We start from the raw sequence: 27502 nt of genomic DNA on the forward strand, positions 1-27502 counted from the left end.
TATTATGCAGAGTAGTTTCACTGTCCTAAAAATCTTCTGTGCTCTTACCCCTCATCCCGCCCTCCACCAAACCTCTGGCAACCACTGACCTTTTCTACTGTCTCTGTAGTTTTGCTTTTTCCAGAGCATTATACAGTTCAAATCATACAGTGCATAGTCTTTTCAGATTGGTTTCTTTCACTTAGCAATATGCATTTAAGGTTTCTGCATGTTTTTTTGTGTGGTTTGATAGCTTATTTCTTTTTAGCACTGAATAATATTCCATCACATGGATGTACACCATAGTTTGATTATCCATTTATCTGTTGAAGGACATCTTGGTTGCTTCCAAGTTTTGGCAGTTATGAGTAAAGCTATTATGAACATTCATGTGCAGGTTTTGTATGGATGTAAATTTTCAATACATTTGGGTAAATTCCAAGGATTGTGTGCTTAGTTTTACAACAAACTGTCAAACTGTCTTCCAAAGTACCATTCTGCATTTCCGTCAGCAGTGAATGAGAATTCCTGTTGTTCCACATCCTCCCGAGCACTTGGTGGTGTTATTGTTTTGAATTGTAGCCATTCTAATAAGTGTGAGATGGTATCTTGTTGAAATTTGCAATCCCCTAATGACATACGCGGTTTAGCATCTTTTCATATGTTTATTTGCCAACTGTACATCTTTGGTGAGATATCCATTATCTTTTGCCCTTTAAAAAATTGGGTTGTTTTCTTATTGTTGCATTTTAGGAGTTCTTTGGATATTCTGATACCAGTTCTTTCTCAGATATGCGTTTTGTAAAGATTCATTCCCAGTCTGTGGCTTGAGTTAGTTTTTGTGGAAGGTGTAAGGTCTGCAACTAGATTATTATTATTATTTTTCTTTTTGAATGTGGATGTACAGTTGTGCCGGCACCATTTGTTGAAAATACTATCCTTTCTCCATTGAATTGCTTTTGCCTCTTTGTCAAAGACCAGTCTTTGTCAAAGACTCTCTGGGTCTATTTCTGGGCTCTCTGTTCTGTTCCATTCATGTATTTGTCTATTCTTTCACCAGTACCACACTGTCTTGATTACTGTAGTTTTATAGTAAGTCGTGAAGTTGGGTAGTGTCCACCTTCCAACTTTGTTCTTTTCATTCAGTAGCGTGTTGGCTATTCTGGGTCTTTTGCTTCTCCATATAAACTTTAGAATCAGTTTGTTGATAGCCACAGAATAACTTGGGATTTTGATTGTAATTGCGTTGAATCTGTAGATCAGGTTAGGAAGAACTGATATCTTAACAATATGGAGTTTCCCTATACGTAAACATGGAATATCTCTCCATTTAGTTCTTTAATTTCTTTCATCAGATCTTATACATATTTTATTGGATTTATAACTAAGCATTTCATTTTGGGGTGTTAATATAGATGTTATAGTGTTTTTTTTAATTTCAAGTTCCAGTTATTCACGGCACACTGATATTGGTAATCTGTGTCTTCTCTTTTCTTAGTTAACATGGGTAGAGATTTATCAATTTTATCAATTGTTTCAAAGAACCAGCTTTCGGTTTCACTGATTTTCTCTATTGAGTTCCTGGTTTAAATTTCATTGATTTCTGGCCTCAGTTGTATTAAGTTATTTTCTCCTGTTTATTTTGTGTTTAACTTGCCATTCTTTTTCTAGTTTTTTTTTTTAAAGAAGCGTTAATTATTGATTTTAGATCTTCTTTTCTATATATGCAGTCAATGCTACACACTTCCTGCTAAGCCCTGCTTTCATTTCATCCCCAAATTTTCATGTTATATTTTATTTCATTTAGTTTAAAATATATTTAAATTTCTCTTGAGACTTCTTTAATCCATGTATAATTTACAAAGTATATTTAATCTCCAAGTGTTTTGAGGGTTTCCAGGTATCTTTGTGTTATTGATTTCTAGTTTAGTTCCACTGTGGTATCAGAACATACTGTGTATGATTTCTGTTGTTTTAAATTTCTTAAATTAAATTTAAATTTCTGTGTTTATTGGCTCAGAATGTGGTGTGTCATGGTAAATGTCCTCTAAGAGCCTGAGAAGAATGTGTATTCTGTCATATGTACACTATGAAGTATTCTATAAATGTCAGTTAGATCTAGTTGATTGACGCTGTTTAGTTCAACTATGTTCTTTTTTTTTTATAAATTTATTTATTTTATTTATTTATATTTTTTGGCTGTGTTGGGTCTTCGTTGCTGCATGTGGGCTTTCTCTAGTTGCAGCGAGTGGGGCCACTCTTCCCTGCGGTGCGCGGGCTTCTCATTGCGGTGGCCTCCCTTGCTGCGGAGCACGGGCTCTAGGCACGTGGGCTTCAGTAGTTGTGGCTCGTAGGCTCTAGAGCGCAGGCTCAGTAGTTGTGGCGCACGGGCTTAGCTGCTCCGCGGCATGTGGGATCTTCCCGGACCAGGGCTCAAACCCGTGTCCCCTGCATTGGCAGGCGGACTCTCAACCACTGCGCCACCAGGGAAGCCCTCAACTATGTTCTTAATGATTTTTTTGCCTGTTGGGTCTGTTAATCACTGATAGAGGGATTTTCAAGTCTCCAGCTATACTAATGGATTGGTATATTTTTCCTTGTAGTTTTTGCCTTATGTATTTTGATGCTGTGTTTTTAGGTACATATACAGTAGGGATTTTTATGTCTTCTTGGAGAATTGGTCCCTATATAATTTTGTAATGCCCCTTTATCCCTGATAATTTTCCTTGCTTTGAAATCTTCTTTGTCTGAAATTAATATAGCTACTCTTCCTTTTGATTAGTGTTAGCATGCTGTATCTTTCTCCATCTCTTTACATTTTATCTATATGTGTCTTTATATTTAAAGTGGGTAGACAGCATATAGATGAGTCTTGCTTTTTTATCCACTCTCAAAGTTTCTGTCTTTTAATTGGTATATTGAGACCAATGATGTTTAAAGTGATTACTGATATAATTGGATTAATATCTACCATATTTGTTACTGCTTTCTGTTCACTGCCTTTGTTCTTTGTTTCTTCTATTGTCTTTCATTCTATTTCTGACTTTTCTGGTTTTAATGGAGCATTTTATGTTATTCCATTTTCTCACTTCTCTTAGCATATCAATTATACTTTTTTAAACTTTTTTTTGGGGGGTGGGGGTGGTGTTGCCCTAGAGTTTGCAATATACATCGACTACGAATCCAAGTTCACTTACAAAGAATACTATATCACTTCACGGGTAGGGAAAATATCTTGTAACAGAGTATCCCCAATTCTTCCCTCCCATCCCTTATAACACTGTTGTCATTTATTTCATTTATCCATTAGCTATAATCACCAAATACATGTGGCTATTGTTACTTTGAACAAACTGTTTTCTATTTGGGAATTCCCTGGCAGTCCAGTGGTTAGGACTTCACGCTTTCACTGTCAGGGCCTGGGTTCGATCCCTGGTCGGCAGACTAAGATCCCACAAGCTGTGCAGCACAGCCAAAAAAAACCCAAAAAAACAAAAAACGACAAAACCTGTTATCTGTTCATTAAGAATAAGAAAAATAAAAGACTTTATCTTCATGTATTCTTTCTCTAATGCTTTTCTTTTCTTTTTATAGATCTGAGTTTTTGACCTTCTCTGAAGAGCTTTTACATTTCTGGCAAGGCAGGTCTACTGGCAACAAATTCCATCAACTTTTGTTTGTCTAAGAAAGTCTACTGCTCCTTCACTTTTTTTTTTTTTTTTTTTTAATTTTTTTTTTTTTTATAGCTACTTTATTTATTTATTTATTTATTTTTGGCTGTGTTGGGTCTTCAGTTCGTGCGAGGGCTTTCTCTAGTTGCGGCAAGTGGGGGCCACTCTTCATCGCGGTGCGGGGACCGCTCTTCATCGCGGTGCGCGGGCCTTTCACTATCGCGGCCCCTCCCGTTGCGGGGCACAGGCTCCAGATGCGCAGGCTCAGTAGTTGTGGCTCACGGGCCCAGGTGCTCCGTGGCATGTGGGATCTTCCCAGACCAGGGCTCGAACCCGTGTCCCCTGCATTAGCAGGCAGATTCTCAACCACTGCGCCACCAGGGAAGCCCATGCTCCTTCACTTTTGAAGAATAATTTCCATGGACACAGAATTATAGGTTGGTGGTTTTTCTCTCTCAACTTTCTTCTTGCTTGCATGGTTTCTGTAGAGAGGTCTGATGTATTTCTTATCCTTGCTCATCTACAGATAAGTTATTTTTCCCTTTTGGCCTCTTTCAAAAAATTTTTTTTGTTTTTGATTTTCTGCTTTTTGCCCATGATATACTTAGGTGAAGACTTTTTTGGCATTTATCCTGTGTGGTGTTCTCTGAGTTTCCCGGATCTGTGGTTTGTACCTGTCATTAATTTTTGAAAATTCTCAGCCATTATTACTTCAAACATTCCTCTGTCCCCTTCTTTCCTTCTGGTATTCTCATTGCACACTTTCTGTAACTGCCTCACAGTTCTTGGATATTCTGTTCTTCTTCATTCTTTTTTTAAACTTGCTTTTCAGTTTTGGAAGTTTCTCATGACATTTCTTCAAGCTCACTGATTCTTTTCTCAGCCATGGTCAGTCTACTCATGATCTCATCATAGGCATTCTTTATTTCTGTTACAGGCTTTTTGATTTCTAGTATTTCCTTTTGACTTTTTCTTAGCGTTTCCATCTCTCTGCTTACATTACCCCTCTGTTCCTGCATATTGTCACTTCTTCCATTAGAGCTCTTAGGATGTTAATCACGGTTGTTTCAAATTCCCAGTCTTATATCCAGTATGTCTGAGTCTGTTTATGATGCTTTCTTTATCTTTAAAAACTGTTTTTTGGTCTTTCAGTATGCCTTATAATGTTTTGTTGAAAACTGAACATGATGTACTAGGTAAAAGGAACTGAGGTAAACAGGCCTTTGGTGTGGGGTTTTTTGTTTATTTGGCTAGGCATTGGACCGTGATTAGTGTTTGCTGCAGCTGTGTCATATGCTAAGATTTCCTCTGGTGCCCTTGTTTTTGTCTCCACTGTTGTCTCTGGGTTTCCCTATAGACTTCTTCTTAGAGAAAGTCTAGGATGTGCAGTTCTTTCTGTTGTAATCCCTTGTTATTATACAGAAGCCCTGTTGATGTGGTGGTGAGGGGTAGCGGGGAGGGGAAGCATTCTATAGGTCTATGGTTTAGTCCTTTCGTGAGCTTGTGCCTCTGGGCTGTGACCTTTACAGGTTTTTTCCCTCCTCCTTAGGTGCTAAGAATAAGGGGGCAGAAGTTGGGTATATCTGTTCCCCCAGGTTGGTCAGGCTCTGATAATATCCCAGCAAGTTAGGCTCTGGTAAAAAAGTTTCCCTGAGGGCAGCCTTCTTAAGAAGAACAGAATGCTCCGGTGTATTTCAAAATGTCTACTCCTGCCTGCCCCCCGGCCCCCGCTGGAATTATGGGGGAGTTTTTTCTAATCTTTACTGTGGGAATCTGGTAGGACTTGTGGAGGTAAAACTCATGAAAGTGCAGGGTTCCCCCTAAGACTGGGCTCCCCCTGGAGTTTTTAACTCTCAAGCTCGTCCACACTGAGACTTTAGCAATCCTTCAATTACAGTTTACATTTTCCTACTCAGGTACTGGCTCCTACTGTGGTTTCTGCTCCTGAGACCCTGGTCTGGTAATCAGCGACTCTCTGTATCTCCCTGTCTGTCTCTCCAGTTTGGGGGCAGAGGTTTACCCTGTGACCTCAGTTGTCTGAAAGATTTAAAAGAGTTGACGATTTTAAGTTTGTTCGGCTTTTTTCTTATTATAAGGATAGGAATGATGACGTCCAAGCTCCTTACGTGCCAGACCAGATCAAAATTATTTTTAAACATAATATTTAAAGACTTAATTGTGTAAAATTATTAGCTGTAAAAGTTTCTTTTGCTCACTCATATTCCTTCACATTTCCCATCTTTCTGTTGTTCCCATTAGCCACACAAGAATACAGCATGGCTGGCCGTAGAAGAGGGGCCTAAATTCTGATGAGGTGTAGTTGAGTGGTAACATGGAACAAGGCCTTTGAAGACTAAATTAACTGGATAAGACATGCACAGACTTTACAAGTTGTTTACCAAACTGTTTGACTCCCCCAAAACAATAGCCTTAATTTAAATTGACCATATGAACTTGCCTTCATCTACAATCCTTCTAATTAGCAAGGAAACAATTCGATCACAGGCTTAATAAGCACATTCACACTGTTATTTCACATTGGGGTCAGGTTAATATTTTTACTTGAACAAAGTAAAAGGATATTCCCAATAACTTAAGTGTAGAACCATTTGGTTTGCTTTTTTATTTAGGATACTGTAGAAATCTACCTTCTCCAATATAAGATAGTAAGGAAAAAAAATTTAAACTAGAAACTATAAACAAAAAATTAAAAGTAAAATTTTCATAGTTATTTTAGAAATGTCTTTAACAAACCCCCTGGGGTGAGGGGGGGATCTAAATTACTGTTGAATTTGTGCAGTGTGTTCTCCTGGCATGAAGCTGTAATTAACCGTTTTGATTCCTGTTTTAAAATATATATATACCTATACACATATGCACACACAAGTCAAGTTTGTCTAGGAGAGATTCTTATGACAAAGTCAAACAGAGGAGATTTAAAATTTTTCTCTTAAATATTTTAGGATATAGATACATAAGGACATTGCTAACTTTTATGGCTGGTAAACTGTAGGTTTACAAAATATGGCAAATCCCTATCTTTTCACCTCCTTAGAAAGAACAGTTTCTAATTCAAACACCACTTACTGGTATCTAGTAAAGGGATTTGCTCATATTCATGGAATTAACAAAATGGTTCTGAATAAGTATTAAGCTTATATGAAGCTGAATACAGAAAACACATCCTATGAAATTAGCTAGTCATATATGAACAATATGAAAGATTCATAAGCAAAATTTTATTTTGCAATAACTATTTTTGTGATTATGAATATAGAGCCTGATCCAGGAAGAAAATTAATAGATAGCTATTCTTTTTAGAAATTAATACACTATTTACTGTATAGTTGATAAACATATACCTGCAGCACAACAAAAGAAAAAGAAAACTTTACACTGGATGATTACATGAAATCCAGTGAACCTAATGTATCCGCTTCATGTAGGTCAGTATTTTTTCACTTGTCCTGATGGTCAAGTAAAAGGTCACAGGGCTCATCTGAAAAGAGCCACATCATAACTTCGGTGCTGTGGCTGAAATAAAACTGTAAGATATACACATATACACAACCCCAGACAGATCTGTCTTAAATGAATAAAGAAAAATAACAATGTAATTTATTTAAAAATACTTCAGAGACACTTTTCTTGATTAAATCTGTGACCACTTCATTTTTCCTGCCTCCTTAGACAGTTCTTAATCAGTGAGGCTTCTTCCATCTTATTACCACGTTTACTCTATCCACGACGTCACACACTCATAACCCGCATGGACAGTTCAGTGCTCACATCAACTGAATATTAAAAAAAAACAAACCTCTTATCAGAAGAGTGGTACGTTAAGGATTCTATTTTGCGAGTTTATGGGAATGCACCCAAAAATGTCCTTTTTAGAAGATAATGGTTTTCTTTCTCCTAAAATAATGAGCCAAAATATTTGAGTGAAACAAATGACACAAAAGTACAACTCTTGGAGGAAAAAATCTGACATTTACCAACAGTTTGGGGGAGGTGAAAGGTCAACACTTAAATGATGCAGTCCGTAACGTGAATCAGTAGTGTATCTATGTCGGGCAGAACTTCTCCACATTTGGGGCAAGAATGAACTGGAATATTCTGTTGTTCCTGCTGCATCCAGTTTCTGTCCTCAGCTCCTGGGAATAAGCATTAAATGAAATGTTAATCCATTCTTTCCATGCTGCAAGCAGTTTTTAAAAACAGATGGTGAATTTTAATTTTAACATCAGTTAAACTTGGTAATCAATACCTCGTGGGAAATGAATACAGGGTTTTTTTTGGTCTTTAACTGAAGTAATCGACACACATAGAAAAATATCTCCAAAAGTAATACCTGCTTCCCTATCATATTAGGATTTAGGCTCTATTCCAGGTTCCAGGTATGTGAAAATAACGTGGTTTTGGTTTTAGGTACAGGATGATACATGTTCTAGTAAAAACTAGAATATCTGAGAGAGGAAAAGAGATAGATGAGGGTGTAAGCTAAGGAGAAGCGGAGAACTTGGACAGTGAGCAGAGCACAGAGAGGGATCCTGGAACAGCAGGTACCTTCTCAGAAGCAGAGACAACAATTACGGCCATTCAGGAGATGCTTCTGAGCACGTGGGAGACGGGAGCGAGGGATACAGACATGGTGGGGACGTCAGGCAAGAAAAAGAGACAGTGGCAGGACGTGAGGGGAGCACTGAGGCTGTGTCAGACACAAGGTGGTTTTGTGGGGGAGGGCAGAGAAGGGCGCCTGGCTCAGACTGCTCGGTGCAGACAGGCCCCCTGATGAGACCAGCTCCACTTGAGAGGAGTCTTAAGAATGAACAAGAGTTATCCAGGCAAAGGAAGTGAGGAGAAGGAATTGAAGAATCAGTCCTATTGTTTCCCCCAATTCTGGAGTTGGACTGAGGTTCAAGTCTTAAAGCAAAGAATGCTCTGAAGAAGTCATGGCTCTCGGCAGGTCCCTTGTGTGTAAACCGTGCTCAGTACAGGAAATGTTTTCTAGCTCCCAGAGCACCTCGTTGATCTGATCTTTCTGCACCGATGCAAAGCATTTTAGTTTTTCAGTGTCTCCACCCAGGTCTCTAGATTTTTATTCAGCCCCCAAAATGTTTGTTTTTGTGGATGATAGTGGAGGTAACTTTTTTTTTTTAATTAATTAATTTATTTATTTTTGGCTGCATTGGGTCGTCATTGCTGCACGCGGGCTTTCCCTAGTTGTGGCGAGCGGGGGATACTCTTTGTTGCGGTGCGTGGGCTTCTCATTGCGGTGGCTTCTCTTGTTGCAGAGCACAGGCTCCAGGCGCCACAGGCTTCAGTAGTTGTGGCACATGGGCTCAGGAGTTGTGACTCGCGGGCCTTAGAGTGCAAGCTCAGTAGCTGTGGCGCACGGGCTTAGTTGCTCCGCGGCATGTGGGATCTTCCCGGACCAGGGCTTGAACCCGTGTCCCCTGCACTGGCAGGCAGATTCTTAACCACTGCGCCACCAGGGAAGCCCGAGGTAACTTTTAATATGGTTATTTGCTTCTGAGCATATTATTTGAATTCACTAACATGGGAGACTGTTACGGATAGTTTGTGTTAAGCAAACTTTAGAAGCACCCTTGAATAGAAATACTGATCACAAGGCATGATTTCTGAAGCAGGGAGCTTTCTAACAGTCTCATTGTTTTAGATCAGGGGTCAGTAACTTTTTGTAAAGGGCCAGACAGTAAATATTTTAGGCTTTACAGGTCATAAATTTCGGTCATAACTACTCAAGTCTGCCACTGTAGCATGAAAGTAGTCAGACAACATGTCAATAAGAGAGCACGCCTATGCTGCAATAAAACTTTACTTATGCAAACATGTGACAGGCCAGATTTGGCCTGTGGGCTGCAGTTTACCAAACCCTGCTCTAGATGACAATCTGCCACTTAATCAGGGACTGTTGATTCGTCCCTTTAAACTTTATTGCATCCGTCTGTGCCTTTATTTTTGTCCTGGTCTAGGTTTCAAGATGCAGACTGGGGCTGTTTTATCAGTCAGCTAATGGGTTCCCTCTACCTCCTGGCTCTTCACTATAAAATAAGCTTAGTCAGTTTTCATTATTAACACATCACACTCATTTCTGCCTTTGCCCTTTTATTCTCATACAGAAGTTATGTAAATCCTGGCTTCCAGGTCAAGCTTAAAGTCACATCTTTCCAAGGCCTTTCTCAACCCCCCCTGGCCCTTAGGGGTTATCCTTTCCTCTTATCTCCAGCACTGTTATTTCTATTCCTTACTTGTTATCTTGTATTATGAATTCATCTTTTTATGTGCACATCCTGTCTCTCCAACTAAACGATAGGCCTTCATGGATCTGACCATGCCTTATGCCTGTTTGTTCCCTCGTGTTCAGTCAAGCGCCCAGACCAGAGTAGACACTTGGACGGCTGCAGACGGCAGAGGACAACCATGATGAAATATATTGAGAGGAGCTATTGTTTAAGGCAGCTTTGTTAGGAAACAAACAAAAAATCTTAAGACAATCTCTGTTTGGAATATTGTTTTTTATAAGACAAAAAAGCTTATTAGGATAATTATGAATACATTTGCACTCTGTGGCAATTTTTAGATTGTAAGTCAAAGAGTGTTTGACCAGTTTTTTTTTTTTTTTAATTGTAAATAGATATTTGCCTTGTATAGCTATGAGGAAGGGAAATCTTCCCCTAAGAAATCCAGGTGCAAGAGATTGTCCTTTTTTTGACCCAAAGCAATCTTGGAGGCACTTCTAGGTATGGGGTATATGGATGTTCCTAGGATATTTAAATTCACGTTAGAGAACAGGCCTGGTGGTGCTCACGTGGGCAGATGCAGCCTTCAGAGGACACAGCGTTACCTGCTGATGCTAAAAGTGCTTGAGGCTACTATTTATGTCAGTCCCTGTTTTTCTTCTGCAAAGGCCCCATGAATACTGTGTGTGTTTTTTTTTTTTTGGAATTTTTTTTTTCTATGTGTATTTTTAACCTGAATTACTACCTCTAATATTTGCTTTAACCTAATTTTTCCTGTAAAAGAACTCTGGCGGGGGGCATCGGTGGAGTTAGGAGGTAAAAGAGGTACTCAGAAATTTCCCTAGGATTTAATAGTTAACTATACATACTAATATTGCTTCCTTGCTGTTGATAACACTGTGATAGTTCCATTTCAATAGTCTGTTGGTATGTGGGAGGGACTTAGACTCAGCCAGCATTTAAAAAAAGTTAAAGAACCAGTTTTGTGAAATTTGGATAACATCTCTCTCTCGCTCTCTCTCTTTTTTTATTTTGGATAACATCTAACACCCTGATTCTTCTTAGTGGCATTGCTATTAACTTTTCATCTAGCTACGTCAGTCTTTGATCCTGTGAATTTTATGTTTTTTCACATCTAGACTCAAGGAAAATACTTCCCTTTCAGTGATGTAATTTACTGTAAATGACAGAACATTATTACTAGAGTATTAAAACCACGTAATAAACAAAGCACCATACTTTGAATAAGTGTCATGATCAATTTCACTCAGGGAATTAAAATCTGGATGTAGTACATAATTAGTGCCAGTCTGTTACGTGCAGTACCATGTAGTGGTGAAGAGTCAGATAACCTTGGGTTCCATGTCCAGTTCTGCCCCTAACAAGCCTCTGATCCTGGGTTATTTAACCTTGTCTTCTGGAAGATGGTGATACTATATACCTCGTGGAATTTTTGAGGATCACATGAAATAATATGTATGAAGGGATCAGCACAGCACCCACGCATAGTAAACTCTCAATAAATGGGAACATTACTATGTGCAAAACAGGAAGCAGGTGAGCATATAAGCTCCAAGGGAGCTTATTTATTAGAGTACTTAAATGCATATTTAGAACACATAAATAACGGGGTAAGAGTTCACTGGAAAGAGACTGTAGGAAGAGAGATATGAATGAGGGAAGGGCATCTACGTGAAGGATACCGCATAAGCAAGTATATGTAGCTATATAAGCTTAGGATAAGTTCAAGGAACAGGAAGTGATTCCATTGGCTAACATCTATAGGGGAACAGAGTGAGAGAAGGCTCAAAAGTTTGGCTGTGCCAGGCCTTAACTGCTAGTGTGAAGAGTCTGCTCTGGATTCAGTAGAGAGTAGATGGAGTTTGAGGTACTGTGGAAATAAGACTGATAGGTGCTATATTTTTGGTAGCTTGATTTGGAATCCATTGCATAGAATGTAGTGGAATTTTTCTTCAAGCATCTTCTTCATAGGATAGCTAACCCCGGGAGCCCTGACAACCTAGAATCCCACGTGACTCACCTCTTTGAACGAGATAAGCCTGCTGGTCAGCGTCACTTGCTCTCGCCCCATGACGGCTCTGCATTTCCATCAGGGACTGCCTGCTGGGATGAAAAGCAGCACTATATGTGAAACCCTGAAATATGACAACATTAAGCAGGCATTCAACAGAAGTATGAGGAAAAAAAGACCTAAACTACAAAGCCAAGGTTCATAGAAACCAGAACTTAAGAGTAATTTGAGTTTTACATATTACTGGCACTAGGACACAACGTAGTAAGAGTAAAGAAGATTTTTAAAAATCAGGAAACAAACAAAATGTCAACTGATAGGGGACTAGATTAGAAAAAAGTGGCATATTTCTAAAACAAGACACAACAGAGCAATTAAACAGAATGAAGTAAATGTACATATATATATATACACACACAGAGTTCAAAATTAGTTATGTAAACCAAGTTGCAGAATAATACCTATAGTGACCATTTTGTAACGTAGGCACCTTGTTTTAAGAAATTAATATTACCTTGTTTTCAGAGGCAAAGAATATACAAATCAATTTTCAATGCAAAGTAAAGGAGCTGTTACAGTGGAGGATTACTGGACTGAATGTCAATATTATGACATAGTATGAGTGTGTTTCATGTTTGGTAATTGCAATCATTGTTGCTTTTGTTGTGGTCATCCATGTACAATGCTTGGTGTCAGTCTATTTATCTCTTGTAAAAATAAAATACAGTGTGTGTGTGTGTGGAAAAAAAAATATTACCTTGTTTTAAGATATTATATAGATGTGTATATATGCAAAAGTACAAAACAGCTGGGGATGCTATCCCACCAGTTCCAGGCAGTGTGGGGCAGGGAGAGAGGACTGTAATGGCGGGGGGTGTGGGGAGAAGACTGCAACTTCATTTACAACTCCTTTTTCTTTTAATAAAAATATACTTGAAGCAAATAAAACAAATATTAGTAACTGTCAATTCTGGATGGATACATATTGGTGTGTATTATTTTATTCTCCGTATTTTTCTATTTCTATTCCTCAATAATTCAGTTTTTTCTCAAAATGAAAATTTTAAAGATAGAAGTAATTTTAGCAGTATTTTCTTTTAAAACATTACAGAATTATTTAAAGTGTTAGGAATATTTCATCCATGACAACGGCAGGATATGACTTCGGAACACATAATGTCACATTTTTACAATTTATCGAAAAGAACTCAATCAGGTTCCCACAAGATGCTGCCAGGCCTTGCAGGGCAAACTAAGTGTTAGGGACACCGTCAGGCAAAATGTGCTCAGAGCGATTCTTATAGCTCAAATTAGGAAACACTGTGGGTCACCTCTCCCACAGACCGGGTGATATGTGCTCTAAGTCTTCCCCTCATTTACCTGCCTCCATCTTCAAAAGCATTAGTCTCTCTCAGCAAAACTGCCAGCTGCAATGCCAGTTGCTCCTTTTCTTCATGAATCTTCTCTCTTGCTGCTCTTTCAGCATGAAAGTCAGAACAATAAACCTCCATCTGTTAGAGGAAAAAAAGAGACAGAAGTTACCACCTAGACAAATGTGGATTCTCTACAGCTCACCGGCTGATAAGGTGAAGAGGTAGTGCTGCATCCTGTGACACGTCTTGCAAATAACAGGCACATGTTCCTCCTAGAAACCAGTGTAATCACCATGGCTTTCCAACTACCTTCAAATAGAAGACACAAGTTACGCGTGTGTGTGTGTGTGCTTTAAACTATCAGAGCCCAGCAGTTACACAGACATAGGTAGTTTAAATACTGCGTGTACCATTAGTTCAGTAAAATTCTCTGGTCTCTTTTTTAAAAATAATATTCAGCACTAGCTTAATATAGTAAATGGTTTATTTACCCTGTCAGGTATATTTATGAAGGCTGGCCTTAAGCTAAATTTAAAATAACAACAATAGAGACTTCCCTGGTGGCGCAGTGGTTAAGAATCCGCCTGCCAATGCAGGGGACACGGGTTCAAGCCTTGGTCCAGGAAGATCCCACATGCCACAGAGCAACTAAGCCCGTGCATCACAACTGCTGACCCTGTGCTCTAGAGCCCGCGAGCCACAACTACTGAGCCCGTGAGCCACAACTACTGAGCCCGTGTGCCACAACTACTGAAGCCCACGCACCTAGAGCCCGTGCTCCACAACAAGAGAAACCACCACAATGAGAAGCCCGCTCACCGCAACTAGAGAAAGCCCACACACAGCAACGAAGACCCACACAGCCAAAAATAAATAAATAAATTAATTAATTTTAAAAAAACAACAATAAATAGATGCTATTTATTGAATTCCAAACATCTGCAGGGTCCTATGTTCGGTGCCCTTATTGACCATTTTATTTCCTCCTTATCCAAAATCCTGGGAAGGCAGAATTGCTATGCTCATCTTACATTTATAAATTTAATAACTCTTAATCTTGGGGAAATTAGTTAAGTGCTCAAACCAGCATTTGAACCCAGACTGAAGCCCATGTACCATGGACGCTTCCATATACCATACTACTTTCCACAGCCAGGTGGTAGTAGGTGGTAGCCAGCCTCCAAGGTGGCGCCAGTGATCCTTCCCTCTTGGTAATCATACCCTCACGTGGTCCTCTCCCACAATGAATGGGCCAACCTGTGTAACCACTAGGATGTTACAGAAGTAATGGTGTGTGGCTTCTGAAACTAGGTCATGAAAGACACCATGGCTTCCGCCTTGTTCTCTTGTGGATCACTTGCTCTGGGGGAAGCTAGCTGCCATGTCATGAGGGTATTCAAGCAGCCCTCTGGAGTGGCACACATGGTCAGGAACTGAGGCCTCCCGTCCATAGCCATGAGAATGAGCCATCTTGGAAATAGATCTTTCAGTCCATCCTGAACGCAGCCTCATGAGAGACCCTGAGTCAGAATCACCCTGCTAAGCTGCTCTTGGATTCCTGATCCATAGCAACTGTGTGAGATAACAAATGCTTGTTGTTTTAGCTGCTACGTTTGGAGAATAATTTGTTACCTATAAAAAAGTAAATATGCCATAATATGTAACTTCTTCACTGTTACAAAAATTATAAAGTAAAAATGAATGCCTTAATAGTGAATTGAGCATTATTTTAATACCAGTTTTTAACTTCCTATATTTAAAATTGGGTTTTTCATTTCAAATTTAGTGGTTCTCGGATATAGATTTTTATCCATTACTTTAAAAAGTAAAATTAATAAAAATTTAAATATTCTAATCACACTTTAGTTACCAAAAAACGTATGAAATAAAGAGATCATTTTAAGGGACTTCCTGCCATTTGTGAGTGATCCAACATTTTATGGTTATCATTGATAGATTATGGGCTTTTTTTGAGTCAGACCTAAATCTGAGTTAGACTCTCACCTCCATCACTTATGAGCTTTGAGCCAGTAAGAACTGGGCCTTTGTTTTGTCCATTCCTATATCCCTGGCAGTGAGAACAGTGTCTGACATAAAGTGCTCAAAAAAGAATTGTTGAATGAATGAACAAGAGTATCCATCAAAACAAAACAGATGTCTCTGTACAGAACATGGCAAAAGTACATGACTACAGTATCATGCACAAACAAAGGAAATGCCTTAAAGAGCTCAGGTTGAAATTATATTCCTGTCGAAATAAAACTAAAACCATAAATTCAGTCAACCACTTCCATATTTCACTGGGCCAGCCACTCTGGGCAGCTGGTACTGAATATGTATATAGGGAATAATAAACTTCTGGCATTGTTACACTACAAATAATCTGTTTATCTTCTTTAGATTGGCAAACATTTAAAAGAGTGATGCAAGGATGTGGGGAAATAGGAGCTCTCATCTACTTTTGGTGAGAGAATAATTTTCATTATGCATTTTTGGAAGACAACTTGGTAATACTTATTTAACTTAAAAACAGGCATACCCAGTGACCCAACCATTCCATTTCTGTATCTTACTAGAGATTCCACAAGTGCACAAAGACATAGATACAAGAATGTTCAGTTCAGCATTGTTGATAATAGCAAAAATACTGGTACGGCCTACAGGTCCATTAATAGAGGACTGGTTAAATCTGTCATGGCAAGGTACACTTTGGACACCATACAACTGTTAAAAAAAAGTACGTATGGCTGTGAGTAATAACATGGAGAGATATCCAAGGTATATCATGAATGAAAAAGTAGTACAAAACGTATGACAGGATCCCACTTTTAATTAAGCAAACAAACAAAATAGAAACAAACAAAAAAAGGTTTCCCCCCACTTTTTTGGTGATTTTACATCTCAGGCAGGATGTGTGTTCACTAATAAAACTCTCCTCTAAGGACTCCACCCACCAGTATGAAAGGTGGGCCAAAACAGTCACAACCAGCCAATTGTACACAAATTCTTCCAGAGAACAGTGAAAGAAGAAATGTGCCCCAACTTGTTTTTATGAGGCCAGTAAAACCCTGAAATCCAAACCCAACAAGGACATGAGCAGAAGGAAAATTCTAGGCCAATCTTACTCAAGAATATAGATACAAAAATCCTAAGCAAAATATGAGCAAACCAAATCCAACAATATATACAGAGGATAATTCAAGAAAGGCAAAGTTTAATATTTTTAAAATCAATGTGATTTACCACATTAACAAATTAAAGGAAAAAGGCTTATAATTATCTAATTATATCATTATATGAAGAAAAAACATTTCCTAAATAAAATTCAACATCCACTCAAACATTTTTGGCAAACAAGGAAGAGAAGGGAATTTTCTTAATCTAATAAGTGATATCCATGAAAAGCCTATAGCAAACACCACACACTCAACAGTGAAATGCTGAAAACACTGCCACTGAGACTGAGAGCAAGGCAAGGCTGCCTGCTCTCTTCACTGTTACACAGCATTGCACTGGGGTCCCAGCCAGCGCAATAAGGCAAGAAAAAGAAAGAAAAAAAATATAATGAACTGGAAAGGAAAAAAAAAACCTGTCATTATTCAACGGATCTTAGTGTACCAAGTCCAAAGGAATATTCAGAAATATTATTAGAATTCAAATGTGAGTTGAGTAAGTTTACTGCATGGAAAGTCAATATTAGAAATCAATTGTATTTCTATATAGCAGCAACCATTAGAAAATGAAGTTTTAAAAAAGATGCTATTTATAAAAGTATGATAAAAATAGAAAATATCAAAAAAATAGAAAATATCTAGGAATAATCTAATAAAAGATGAGCAGAATCTTTACTAAGAAGATTAAAAATATTATTGAAAATAATTAAAGAAGATATGTCATGTTCATGGACTGGAAGAGCCAATGATGTAAAGTTGCCAGTCATCTCCAAATTGATTTATATATATTTAATAAAACTCTAATCAAAATCCCAGGGTTCTTTTCTGTGTAGAAAATATCAAGCGAATTCTGAAATTTATAAGAAAAGGAAAACCTAAGGTCCTCTTGAAGAATCTCAATGAGGTAGGAAGACTTTTTCTCCCAGATATCAAAGCATTTGATTCTTTTATAGACAGTATGGTACCAGAGCAAGGATGTACAAATAGCCCAATGGAACAGTATAGAATCCAGAAATAGACCCGTGGGTATCTGGACACAATATGTGACAAAGAGGGCAGCAGAGTCCTTAAGAAAAGATGACCTTTTAAATAAATGGCGCCAAATGAACAGGATATTCATGCAGAAAAAAATATGAATCTTTACCCTTACCTCACTCCATATAGAAAAGCTAATTCCAGATGGTTTTTAGATCTTAATGTAAAAGGCAAAACCATAAAACTTTTAGAAGACAACACAGGAGAATATGTTCATGGCCCTGAGATAGTGAAAGTTTTAAAAACAGGACACAAAAAGTACTATAATCATAAATAAAAAGACTCATAAACTGGACTGCATTAAAATTAAGAATTTTTGTTCAACAGACACCTTCATGAGAGTGGAAAGGCAAATCACAGAGTGAAGAAATCTGCAAAAAGTATAACTGGTAAGGGCTTGTATGTGGAATATATAAAGAACTCCTATAAATTTAAGAAAAAGCCAGAAAACCAGAAGAAAATTGGGCAAAGACCTGATCAGGCTCTTCACAAAAGGGAATGCTTAGAAGGCCAGTAAACATCTGAAAAAGTACTCACTCTCATACCATCAGGGAAATGCAAATTTAATGAGACACCATTATAAACCCACTAGAATGGTTAAAAATTTCGATAATACAAGTATGGGTAAGGATATAGAGCAATAGGAGCTCTCTGTTGGTGGGAGTGAAAACTGGTCCACTTTGGAAACCTCTTTGGCATAATCTATTAAAGCTGAGTAACATGCATACTCTATGAACAAGCAGTTCTACTCCTAGGTGTGTACCCAACAGAAATGAATGCACAGGTGAACAAAGAGACACGCATAAGAATGACAGAGCAACATTAAACACAAAGCCCCAAGCTGGAAATAATCCAGCTGTCTATAAACTGTAGAATGGATAAATTCAGTGAGTAATACACTTAAAAGTGTGGTGCACTTTCCACCTGTGATATACTTAGGTAAAAAGGTTTTTAAAAATATACTGGTGGAAATAGTATAAAATCAAAAAATATATTTTAAGCACTATCACTTTCCTGTTAGAGAATATAATCGGGGTTGGCCTGCCTCGGCTCACATAACGAAGCCTACCTGAGCCCTGAGAACAGCCATGGTTTCCAGGTCCTTCTCCTGCTTGGCGACGGTCTGCTTCATCTCATCCATCTGGAGCTGCTTGGAAGCCAGGGCTTTCTCTGCCAGTTCCAGCTTTCCATTCAGTTCCTGCAGCACTACCTTATCCACTTTTTCCGACTGAAAAAGACAAACTTATTCTAGACATGGTTTTGAAATAATTCAACCTATTTTAGTAAAATATTAGATGAAGGTTTATTTTTTAAAATATGACTGGCTCTAAACTATTCTGTTAATCAGCAGGGATAACTTATTCAGCAACTTTCACGCACTTAATTTACAGCTTGAAGATAATAATTTCCTAATTTAAAATAATGATTTATAAAAAGAAAATGCTAAAATAAGGGAGTTAATAACAAACCCTATCTCAGGGTGGGTGTAACTTGCTGATACTCCTATTCTTCCACTCACATTACTCTTACTTTATGAAGTCAGTGGAATGTTTAAATTAAAAATTTACTAGGTCCTAGAGAGGAACAATATTCTAGTAAAAGTAAATGAAAAACAGAAAGTATATTTCTAAGAATATAAACTCAAAGACCCCTTCTAATTCAAAGCTCCCGTGGTCTTTATTTATTCCAGCTTTATTGAGGTAAAACTGCCAAATAAAATTTTAAAATATTTAAAGTGTACAGCGTGATGATTTGACATACGTATACATTGTGAAAGGATTCCCACCATTGTGTTAATTAATACATCTATCACCTGACATCTCTATCCATGGTGTTTAAATTATCACACCATTCTGGGGGCATTATTACTATTACTATTACAATAATTTAAGATGCAGCCGGATAAGTCCAGGGCCTCAAGTTCACTGACAGCAGGCAAGCTAGCCTTGTGATAGCTCCAGGCAGCGGTCTCACTGTACAGTCATTACTCATGTAGGAGCCCAGGCTCAGCTCTCCTACAAACCCATCCACTGTTAGAAATGCTAAAAGCTTAGCCACGTAGCAAGTAAGCCCATGCGCCACAACTACTGAGCCTGTACTCTAGAGCCCGTGCTCTAGAACCCACGAGCCACAACTACTGAGCCTGTGTGCCACAACTACTGAAGCCTGCGTGCTTAGAGCCTGTGCTCCGCAACAAGAGAAGCCACTGCAATGAGAAGCTCGTGCACGGCAACGAAGAGTAGCCCCCGCTCACCACAACTAGAGAAAGCCCGCGCACAGCAACAAAGACCCAATGCAGCCAAAAATAAATAATAAATAAGTAAATAAATTTATAAAAAAAAAAAAAATGCTGGGCTTCCCTGGTGGCGCAGTGGTTGAGAATCTGCCTGCTAATGCAGGGGACACGGGTTCGAGCCCTGGTCTGGGGAGATCCCACATGCCACGGAGCAACCAGGCCCGTGAGCCACAACTACTGAGCCTGCGCGTCTGGAGCCTGTGCTCCACAACGAGAGGCCGCGATAGTGTGAGGCCTGCGCACCGCGATGAAGAGTGGTCCCCGCTTGCCGCAACTAGAGAAAGCCCTCACACAGAAACGAAGACCCAACACAGCCATAAATAAATAAATAAATAAATAAAATTTAAAAAAAAAAATGCTAAAACCATACTCCGACCGTAGGACATGCACATCACCTCTGTACACAAGGCACATTATACGTGTGTGGAACATCAGGAGTTATAAAATGTTATAAACACTTAGACACAAGAAATCAATTATAAATGGAAAAACAACCCTTGAAACCAGACTTAGTTAAGGATTAACACAACTACTTTAGATATTTACATAAAATGTTAAATGGCTATGAAAGTAATTTTTTTTCTATAAGTACCTCTCTTCTTTTTAGTTCCTCAGTTGTTTTCAGTGCATTATTGTATTCTTGAAGAAGCCTGTTGTGTGTCAACTGTAGAGTGGCTAATTTGGACCTATTTAAAAAGAAATTTTAAAATGGAATCTTGGGAAAAATATCATAGAAGCTTAGTCTTACTTCCCAACCCTCTTCTGAACACTCAGGTGACAAAATCTTCCCTCCCACCCTTATCATCCCACCACCTACTAGCATGTTCTTACTTGCAAAGAAAACAATTCCCCCCTCCCCAATCAAGATAGATTACAAATAATTTTCATAATTGTTATTATAAAACTTAACTTTCATCTCCTCAGAAAAGTCTACTAGTATGCCTTCAAATAAATAAAAGAGAAAATTTTTTTAATTTATTCTTAAATCCTGATTCCAATCTGCATAAAAGAGCTATTCTATCTTCTTTTAGCAAGTAGCCATTCGGTCACAGCATACTCACTTTTCATCTTCTGTTTTTGCTTGCTCCATTTTGATTTCTGATCGCATGCTTTCTACTTGGAGCTCTAACTTTCTGTTATTATAAACAAGCTCTTGCTTTTCATTCAGCTCTGATGGGGTTGCAGAATTTTTCCTTTCAAGGGCCTGACATCTAAGAAAGAGCAAAATTTCATGAGGACAAACAATACTTCATTTCTCAGTGGTTTTTAAATGAATCCCCAGATTACGTAGCAAATGCAAAGAATTTTAGGATTACATTTTTCAAAAATTTAACAGTACAAAATTAAATATTTTATCCTCCCTGCTTCTTTACTAGAAGTAAGTAATATTTCTGAACCGTTATGCCTGAATATAAAAAAATACAGATTTTTGTAAAAGAAATTTACATATTTCTGAACCCTTATGCCTAACATAAACAAGTACAGATCTAAGATCACACAAGCTACTGTCTACTTGGAGTAATTGTTTCAACTAGTCATGCAAATATATTTCTGTGATTTAGATACAGACCAAAGCAGTAATTGGCTAGAGGTGCTTCTCATATAGTGATCCATGGATATCTTTAGTATTTTTAAAACTATGGGCTCTGTTAAGCAAAAAAATATGACTTCTGACAAAGATTCAATAGGGGAGAAGGAAATGCTTTCAGTCCTCTTAAAGATCAGAGCGAAAATTTCAATATAACAGCAAATACACACCAATGATAGCTACGTGCAAGGCATTAACGCAAAGCATGTTAAACATTAGCTTACTTAATACAAAGTCAGAATTATGACACACAGTTCACAAATGATAAAACAAGCTCAGAGAGGTTAAATAAATAACTTGTCCAGGGTAATACCACAAATAAGGGGTAGATCCATATTTCAACCTTAGGTCTGTTTATCTAAAGTCCTTAGCGTCAGCTGCTATGCTGTACTAGATAACCATTAATACTGTACAACCTTGGTCAGTGTAACTACATGGAAACATACACTTGTATATTGTGCTGGAAATATGTTTGCTAACTAATCCAAAAGAACAACATCAACTCAGCTTTCCTAAATTTGGGATAACTTCTTACATCAAGAGAAACAAGCAAATGCAAAATTCTCTCAATTTATAAATTAGACTTCATAACTGATTGAAAATCAATTTTTTTTTCCTAAGTAAATCTCACTCAAGTTCTTCTTGCCCTTTGTAGCTTTTATGTTTGTTCACATCAATGTTGTCAGCTCACGTAAGTCACAGGAAGTCTGGCTCACTGCTTTTTCCAGGTCCTCATATACGCTTAACAAATGTCCCCAAACAGCAGAATCAGAGTCCCTTGGGCCCATTCCCCCATATTACTCCAAGGACTTCATGTTTCTATATTAATCTGAATATTAGTGTTTTCTGAATTCATATTTTAATTAGGTCTCTTTTTCTTTTACTCAGTAAAACAGTAATAAAACTATATTTTTGTATATTAACACGTTTTGTAAAACTGTATACTTTTTGAAGGAGGATAAAATTCATCTCTCATTCTTACTTTTCCTGAAGTCTCTTCTTCATTAGCTCAGCCTCACTGAGTTTCGTGTGAGCCTCCTGAAGCTCCTTAAACAGGGTTGTCACCTGAAGGTTCAACGGTTCCACTTCACTTCCAACCTGTCATCCAGGCAATCACAAACATGCATTTATCAGAGGCTAAGTGAACCTCTTTGTGAGAAAACAGTGTGAACCACTGGTGTCTAAACTAAATAAGACTGTTGAACTGATTAAACTTTTGGCAATTAACACCCCAAATATCTTGTATGGAAAAAAAAAGCTTTGGGTACAACTCTGTTTCCTTATAGATCATTAACTGATCAGTTTGGATGCACTTGTGATAATGACTTTATCTTAATTAAAATGAATCCTGGACTTCCCTGGTGGCGCAGTGGTTAAGAATCCGCCTGCCAACGCAGGGGACATGGGTTAGAGCCCTGGTCCAGGAATATCCCACATGCCGCAGAGCAACTAAGCCTGTGCACCATAACTACTGAGCCTGCGCTCTAGAGCCCGTGAGCCACAACTACTGAAGCCCACGTGCCTAGAGCCTGTGCTCCACAAGAGAAGCCACCACAATGAGAAGCCCGTGCACTGCAATGAAGAGTAGTCCCTGCTCACCACGACTAGAGAAAGCCCACACGCAGCAAAAGAGACCCAAAGCAGCCAAAAATAAATTAAAGAAAAAAAGAATCCTGATCATAGTTCAAGGGATCATAGATCACAGTGATGGCAAAGCACAATCTAATTTATCCAGCTAGCAACTCATGCCCATATTCCCTGGCTGATTTATTTTTCTAGTTTACTCAACTAGTTTCACTGTACGGCCTTTTTCCTGGCAGCTCTAGAATTTTTGTCAGTGAGTTTTACGGTGCCATGGGAGTCCCAGTACTTCTCTATTATTAGTTGTCGACTAGTTTTAGTCAACAGGGTACTAACACTCACAGGTGTTCTCTTCATCTCCGTTTTTAAAATATTCTCCATTCTCTTGAAAGTAGGGGACTCAGCCCAGAGCATGGCATACCGTAGGCATTTGATATCTATTTGCTGAATAAATAAATTGGCTGAAGTGTTTTATGTAAATGCCCTTCTCGTGGGCTGCTGTGGGTCTTACAACTTCCCGCCTTCATCACCTTTCCCTCAGCTTCGGGCTGTGTTTGAAGGCTACGAGGCACGTCTCTGAGTTGCCACAGAACAGAAATGTATATAAGCATGTATATAAACATGAACAGTTTTTGTTCATACTGTTTTATGCAAACCAGTAGTGGGATAGAACCAAGATCTTTCAATTCTACCTTACGTTTCTGGGTCACATCCTCAAATGATCTCATTATAAATTGGACAAAATGCCTTTATCAATTAGTGGGCCTGTCCACTTAGGAATTCTGGAGAGAAAATCAGCCAAGAAGAGAGAGAGAGGTGATCTCCTAGAATCACTAGGATAGGAATACATCTCAGTACAATTTACAATGAATGAAATGCAGATCAGGACAAAGAACTATGAGAGAAATAGAAAATATTCAACATGGAAATTATTTCTCTATTGCTAAAGCCAATAACACATCACAAGACTCAGCTCCAGAGCCTGCACTACTCTCTGTCCATCGGGGGTGCGGTAACAGTCTTAGACTCAGTACCCACAGTTTCTGTGCCTTTCTCCTCTTCTTTCTCTTGTTCTGTGCGCCCCTCTGTCTGGGTCTCAATCTCACAACGATCCTTCGCTTTCTTTTCAAAATCAGAAATTCTGAAAAATTAAAGAATATAGAAAAGTTACTTTCTCTTTGGCTTCCAGAGGAATAACAACTATGGAAGCACTGAAAATAACATTGTTCAAAATTTGGATAAAAGATCAATGTTTTCAAAATCTCTTCGCGTTCTCTATATTAGCTCTGGTTTTGCTTTCAACCTGATATTGGCTAGAATTGATTTAAGGGATGAATGCACATGGAGGTATAAGATATATTATACTTATAATTTATCTTGAACACTGAAAAATACTGCCTCTTTTCACGTCGTCACGCACAGAAATATTTTTTAAATTTGTGTTTTATGTGTGTATACATGTGCATGCATATGTGCTACATGAGAGTGGGTGTCCCTTTATAAGGGTTCGGCAGAGAGGGAAAGACTTGTTTTTTGGGACCCATCTAAGTTTATGAGGTCCTGAAAACAAACAAATATAGCAACAGTCTTACAGTGAATCATAATCATATGAAAGCCATCCTGATACAAATGAAATAAAGAGACTTGTGGTTAAAGATGGTAGATTTAAATATATGCATGTAATTTTTCTCCCACCTTGAATGCCACCAAAATGACTTTTAAAAGCCACATACCTACAAGAACAAAGAGAAGGGGAGAGGAAATAATAGCAAGAAGATTTGGGAAGCATTAGGTATGAGTGGGAACTGACTAGATAGCCCAAGAGGACTGGATCTGAGCCAACAGTAGGGAAAGCCAAGATGGAACCCACTTCATACTGTGGAACCCCAAAGGCTCAGGAATCAGTGACACCAGGTACCTCTGGACGTGGGGATAAAGTTGGGACCTGTTTAAGAATGACTAGAGGGCTTCCCTGGTGGCGCAGTGGTTGAGAATCTGCCTGCTAATGCAGGGGACACGGGTTCGAGCCCTGGTCTGGGAAGATCCCACATGCCACGGAGCAGCTGGGCCCGTGAGCCACAACTACTGAGCCTGCGCGTCTGGAGCCTGTGCCCCGCAACGGGAGGGGCCGCGATAGTGAGAGGCCCGCGCACCGCGATGAAGAGCGGTCCCTGCACCGCGATGAAGAGTGGCCCCCACTTGCCGTAACTAGAGAAAGCCCTCGCACGAACTGAAGACCCAACACAGCCAAAAATAAAGAAATAAATAAATAAAGTAGCTATAAAAAAATAAATAAAAAAAAAAAAACAAAAAAAAACTTTCCATTAAAAAAAAAAAAAAAAAAAAAAAAAAAAAAGAATGACTAGAAGGTCATAAAATAAAGGGTCTCTTGACTCAGAGTCATTAATCAGAGTAGGGGGGTTGGGTTCCCTACTGAAAAGAGGGGAACTTACAGAATACTAAGACCCTCAGCCTTCTGTTCCTACTCATCTCCAGAACGCTGCCATCTAGAAAAGTACCCTTCAGACAGGAGACTGGAAAAGTCTCCTCTGGAGAATTTGATCAGGATAAGGAAAAGATTTAAAGTTTCTGACATAAGACTTCCCCAAGGAAACCTCCCAGCCAGATCTCCCTACACAGGCACACAGCACTTTGTTTGTTTGTTTTTTAATAAATTTACTTATTTATTTATTTTAGGCTGTGTTGGGTCTTCGTTGCTGCACGTGGGCTTTTCTCTAGTTGGGGTGAGCGGGGGCTACTCTTTGTTGTGGTGTGCGGGCTTCTCATGGCGGTGGCTTCTCTTGTTGCAGAGCATGGGCTCTAGGTGCGCAGGCTTCAGCAGTCATGGCTCACAGGCTCTAGAGCGCAGACTCAGTAGTTGTGGTGCACGGGCTTAGTTGCTCCGCGGCATGTGGGATCTTCCCGGACCAGGGCTCGAACCCGTGTCCCCTGCATTGGCAGGCGGATTCTCAACCACTGCACCACCAGGGAAGCCCCACATAGCACTTTGATCAGTCTTAAATCCGATCAACCAGTAAAGATTACCAGACATTTCAGGAAAACCTTAAAATGAAACAGACAAAGTAAACCAGAAAATCAAACAACTTACTGAAATTAGAATATGCCAAGGGGAAAAAACTTCAAAAAAAAAAAAAACCTATCATTAATATCCTTAGAGACAGAAAGAAACATATTACCACCATAATAAAATGGAAGAGGAACATTCAAAGGAACTGTCCCCCGCCCCACAAAGAAGATAAAGTTGATCAAATGTATCAGAAAGCAGAAAAAGAGAAAGAGCAAGAGTGAAGGGGGGATGGAGAGAAAGAGAGAGATAAGGAGAGAAAAATGGAAAACAGGAACACCCAGTTGAGAAAGTCAGAGGACTGGTCCAGGAGGTCCAGTTAAAAGTAACAGTAGTGCTAGAATGAGAGAACAGAGAAAACTGAGGATAAGAGATTATCCCTGAATTATTTCAAGATCATTTTTTGAGAACTGAAGGACATGAGTTTGCAGAATGAAAGAGGCCAAGAATGTCCAGAACAAATGGATGAAAACAAGGTCACACTAAAGCACATGTGAAATGTCAGAAAACTTGGGACAGAGCAAAGAACCTTTGGGGGAGAGGAAAAACAAAAGAAGTTTTATACCAAAAGATTAAGAATCAGAATGGCAATGAGTTTTTCAACATTAACACCAAAAGCTAGAATACGATGAAGTAATGCTTTCAAAATTTGGAGGGAAAATTATATCCAATTCAGATTTCTATATCTAGCCAAATTATCCATTAAGTATAAAGGTAGAAACAGATTTTCAGATATGCAGATCTCAGAAAATATCCTTCCCATATATTCTTTCTTAGTAAGTTAGTGGAGATATTTAAAGATATTTAGAGAATGAGAAAGGCACTGGATTCAGGAAACAGGTGATCCAACACAGTAGAGATGAAGGAATTCCACAGGACACTGACAAAGGGAGATTCCAAGATGACTGCAATACAGCAGGACCTAGATAACAACCAGGCTGACTCCAGGAGAAAAGTCTTCCAGAGAAAACTATTAGACTACTAACATGTTTGAATGTAATTGAGATTTCCTCATTGGAGAAGAGTATGGTGAAACTAAGCAAATTTTTATAAAGGTTAATTCTGCATAGAGATTTTTTTTAAAGTATAAAAAAGGAAAAGTGGTCAAAGCATAGAGCACAGCTCAACAGAGAACAGTATGTGTGCGTGGGTATGTACGCATAATAATAATAAACACTGAGTAGTGATCTAACTGAATGTCAATATAATCAGTTTTGGAGTGGGGTGGGAAGAAGGGTCCAGAAGTGTGTGTAGTGACAATGGTGAGAGTGAAAGGCAGTTAAATCCTCATTTTTCCTAGTGGGAGGTCAATAGATTATGTCTAAAATAGGAAAAAAAATTTAAGTAGCAATTTAATCTTGATATATGGGAGTAAGTATCAAAAGAACCAGCTAAATATGTTCAAAGCGGTTGTCTGAAAAGCAGG

General features: G+C 38.6%; 1 protein-coding gene and 1 long non-coding RNA gene across 4 annotated transcripts in view; one reads left to right on the forward strand and one right to left on the reverse strand.

Moving 5' to 3' along the window:
- LOC130707660 (uncharacterized) overlaps positions 1–27502 on the forward strand; it is a 47474-nt gene that overhangs the window by 4978 nt on the left and 14994 nt on the right. The window lies entirely within an intron of this gene.
- OPTN (optineurin) overlaps positions 6870–27502 on the reverse strand; it is a 43209-nt gene continuing 22576 nt past the window's right edge. For 2 of the 3 annotated variants that reach the window (XM_057543846.1, XM_007189901.3), the window contains exons 7-14: positions 24030–24132; positions 22393–22508; positions 20884–21033; positions 20415–20508; positions 18596–18754; positions 13326–13456; positions 11955–12037; positions 6870–7804 (exon numbers count right to left, since the gene is read on the reverse strand). In XM_057543846.1, the coding sequence (XP_057399829.1) occupies positions 7677–7804; positions 11955–12037; positions 13326–13456; positions 18596–18754; positions 20415–20508; positions 20884–21033; positions 22393–22508; positions 24030–24132 (964 nt within the window). In that variant the 3' untranslated portion in view covers positions 6870–7676. The remainder of the gene's footprint in view (positions 7805–11954; positions 12038–13325; positions 13457–18595; positions 18755–20414; positions 20509–20883; positions 21034–22392; positions 22509–24029; positions 24133–27502) is intronic. The other variant, XM_007189902.3, reaches the window with a different exon arrangement.

Source organism: Balaenoptera acutorostrata, chromosome 3 (genome assembly GCF_949987535.1).
Source record: "Balaenoptera acutorostrata chromosome 3, mBalAcu1.1, whole genome shotgun sequence".
NCBI classification, from domain to species: domain Eukaryota; kingdom Metazoa; phylum Chordata; class Mammalia; order Artiodactyla; family Balaenopteridae; genus Balaenoptera; species Balaenoptera acutorostrata.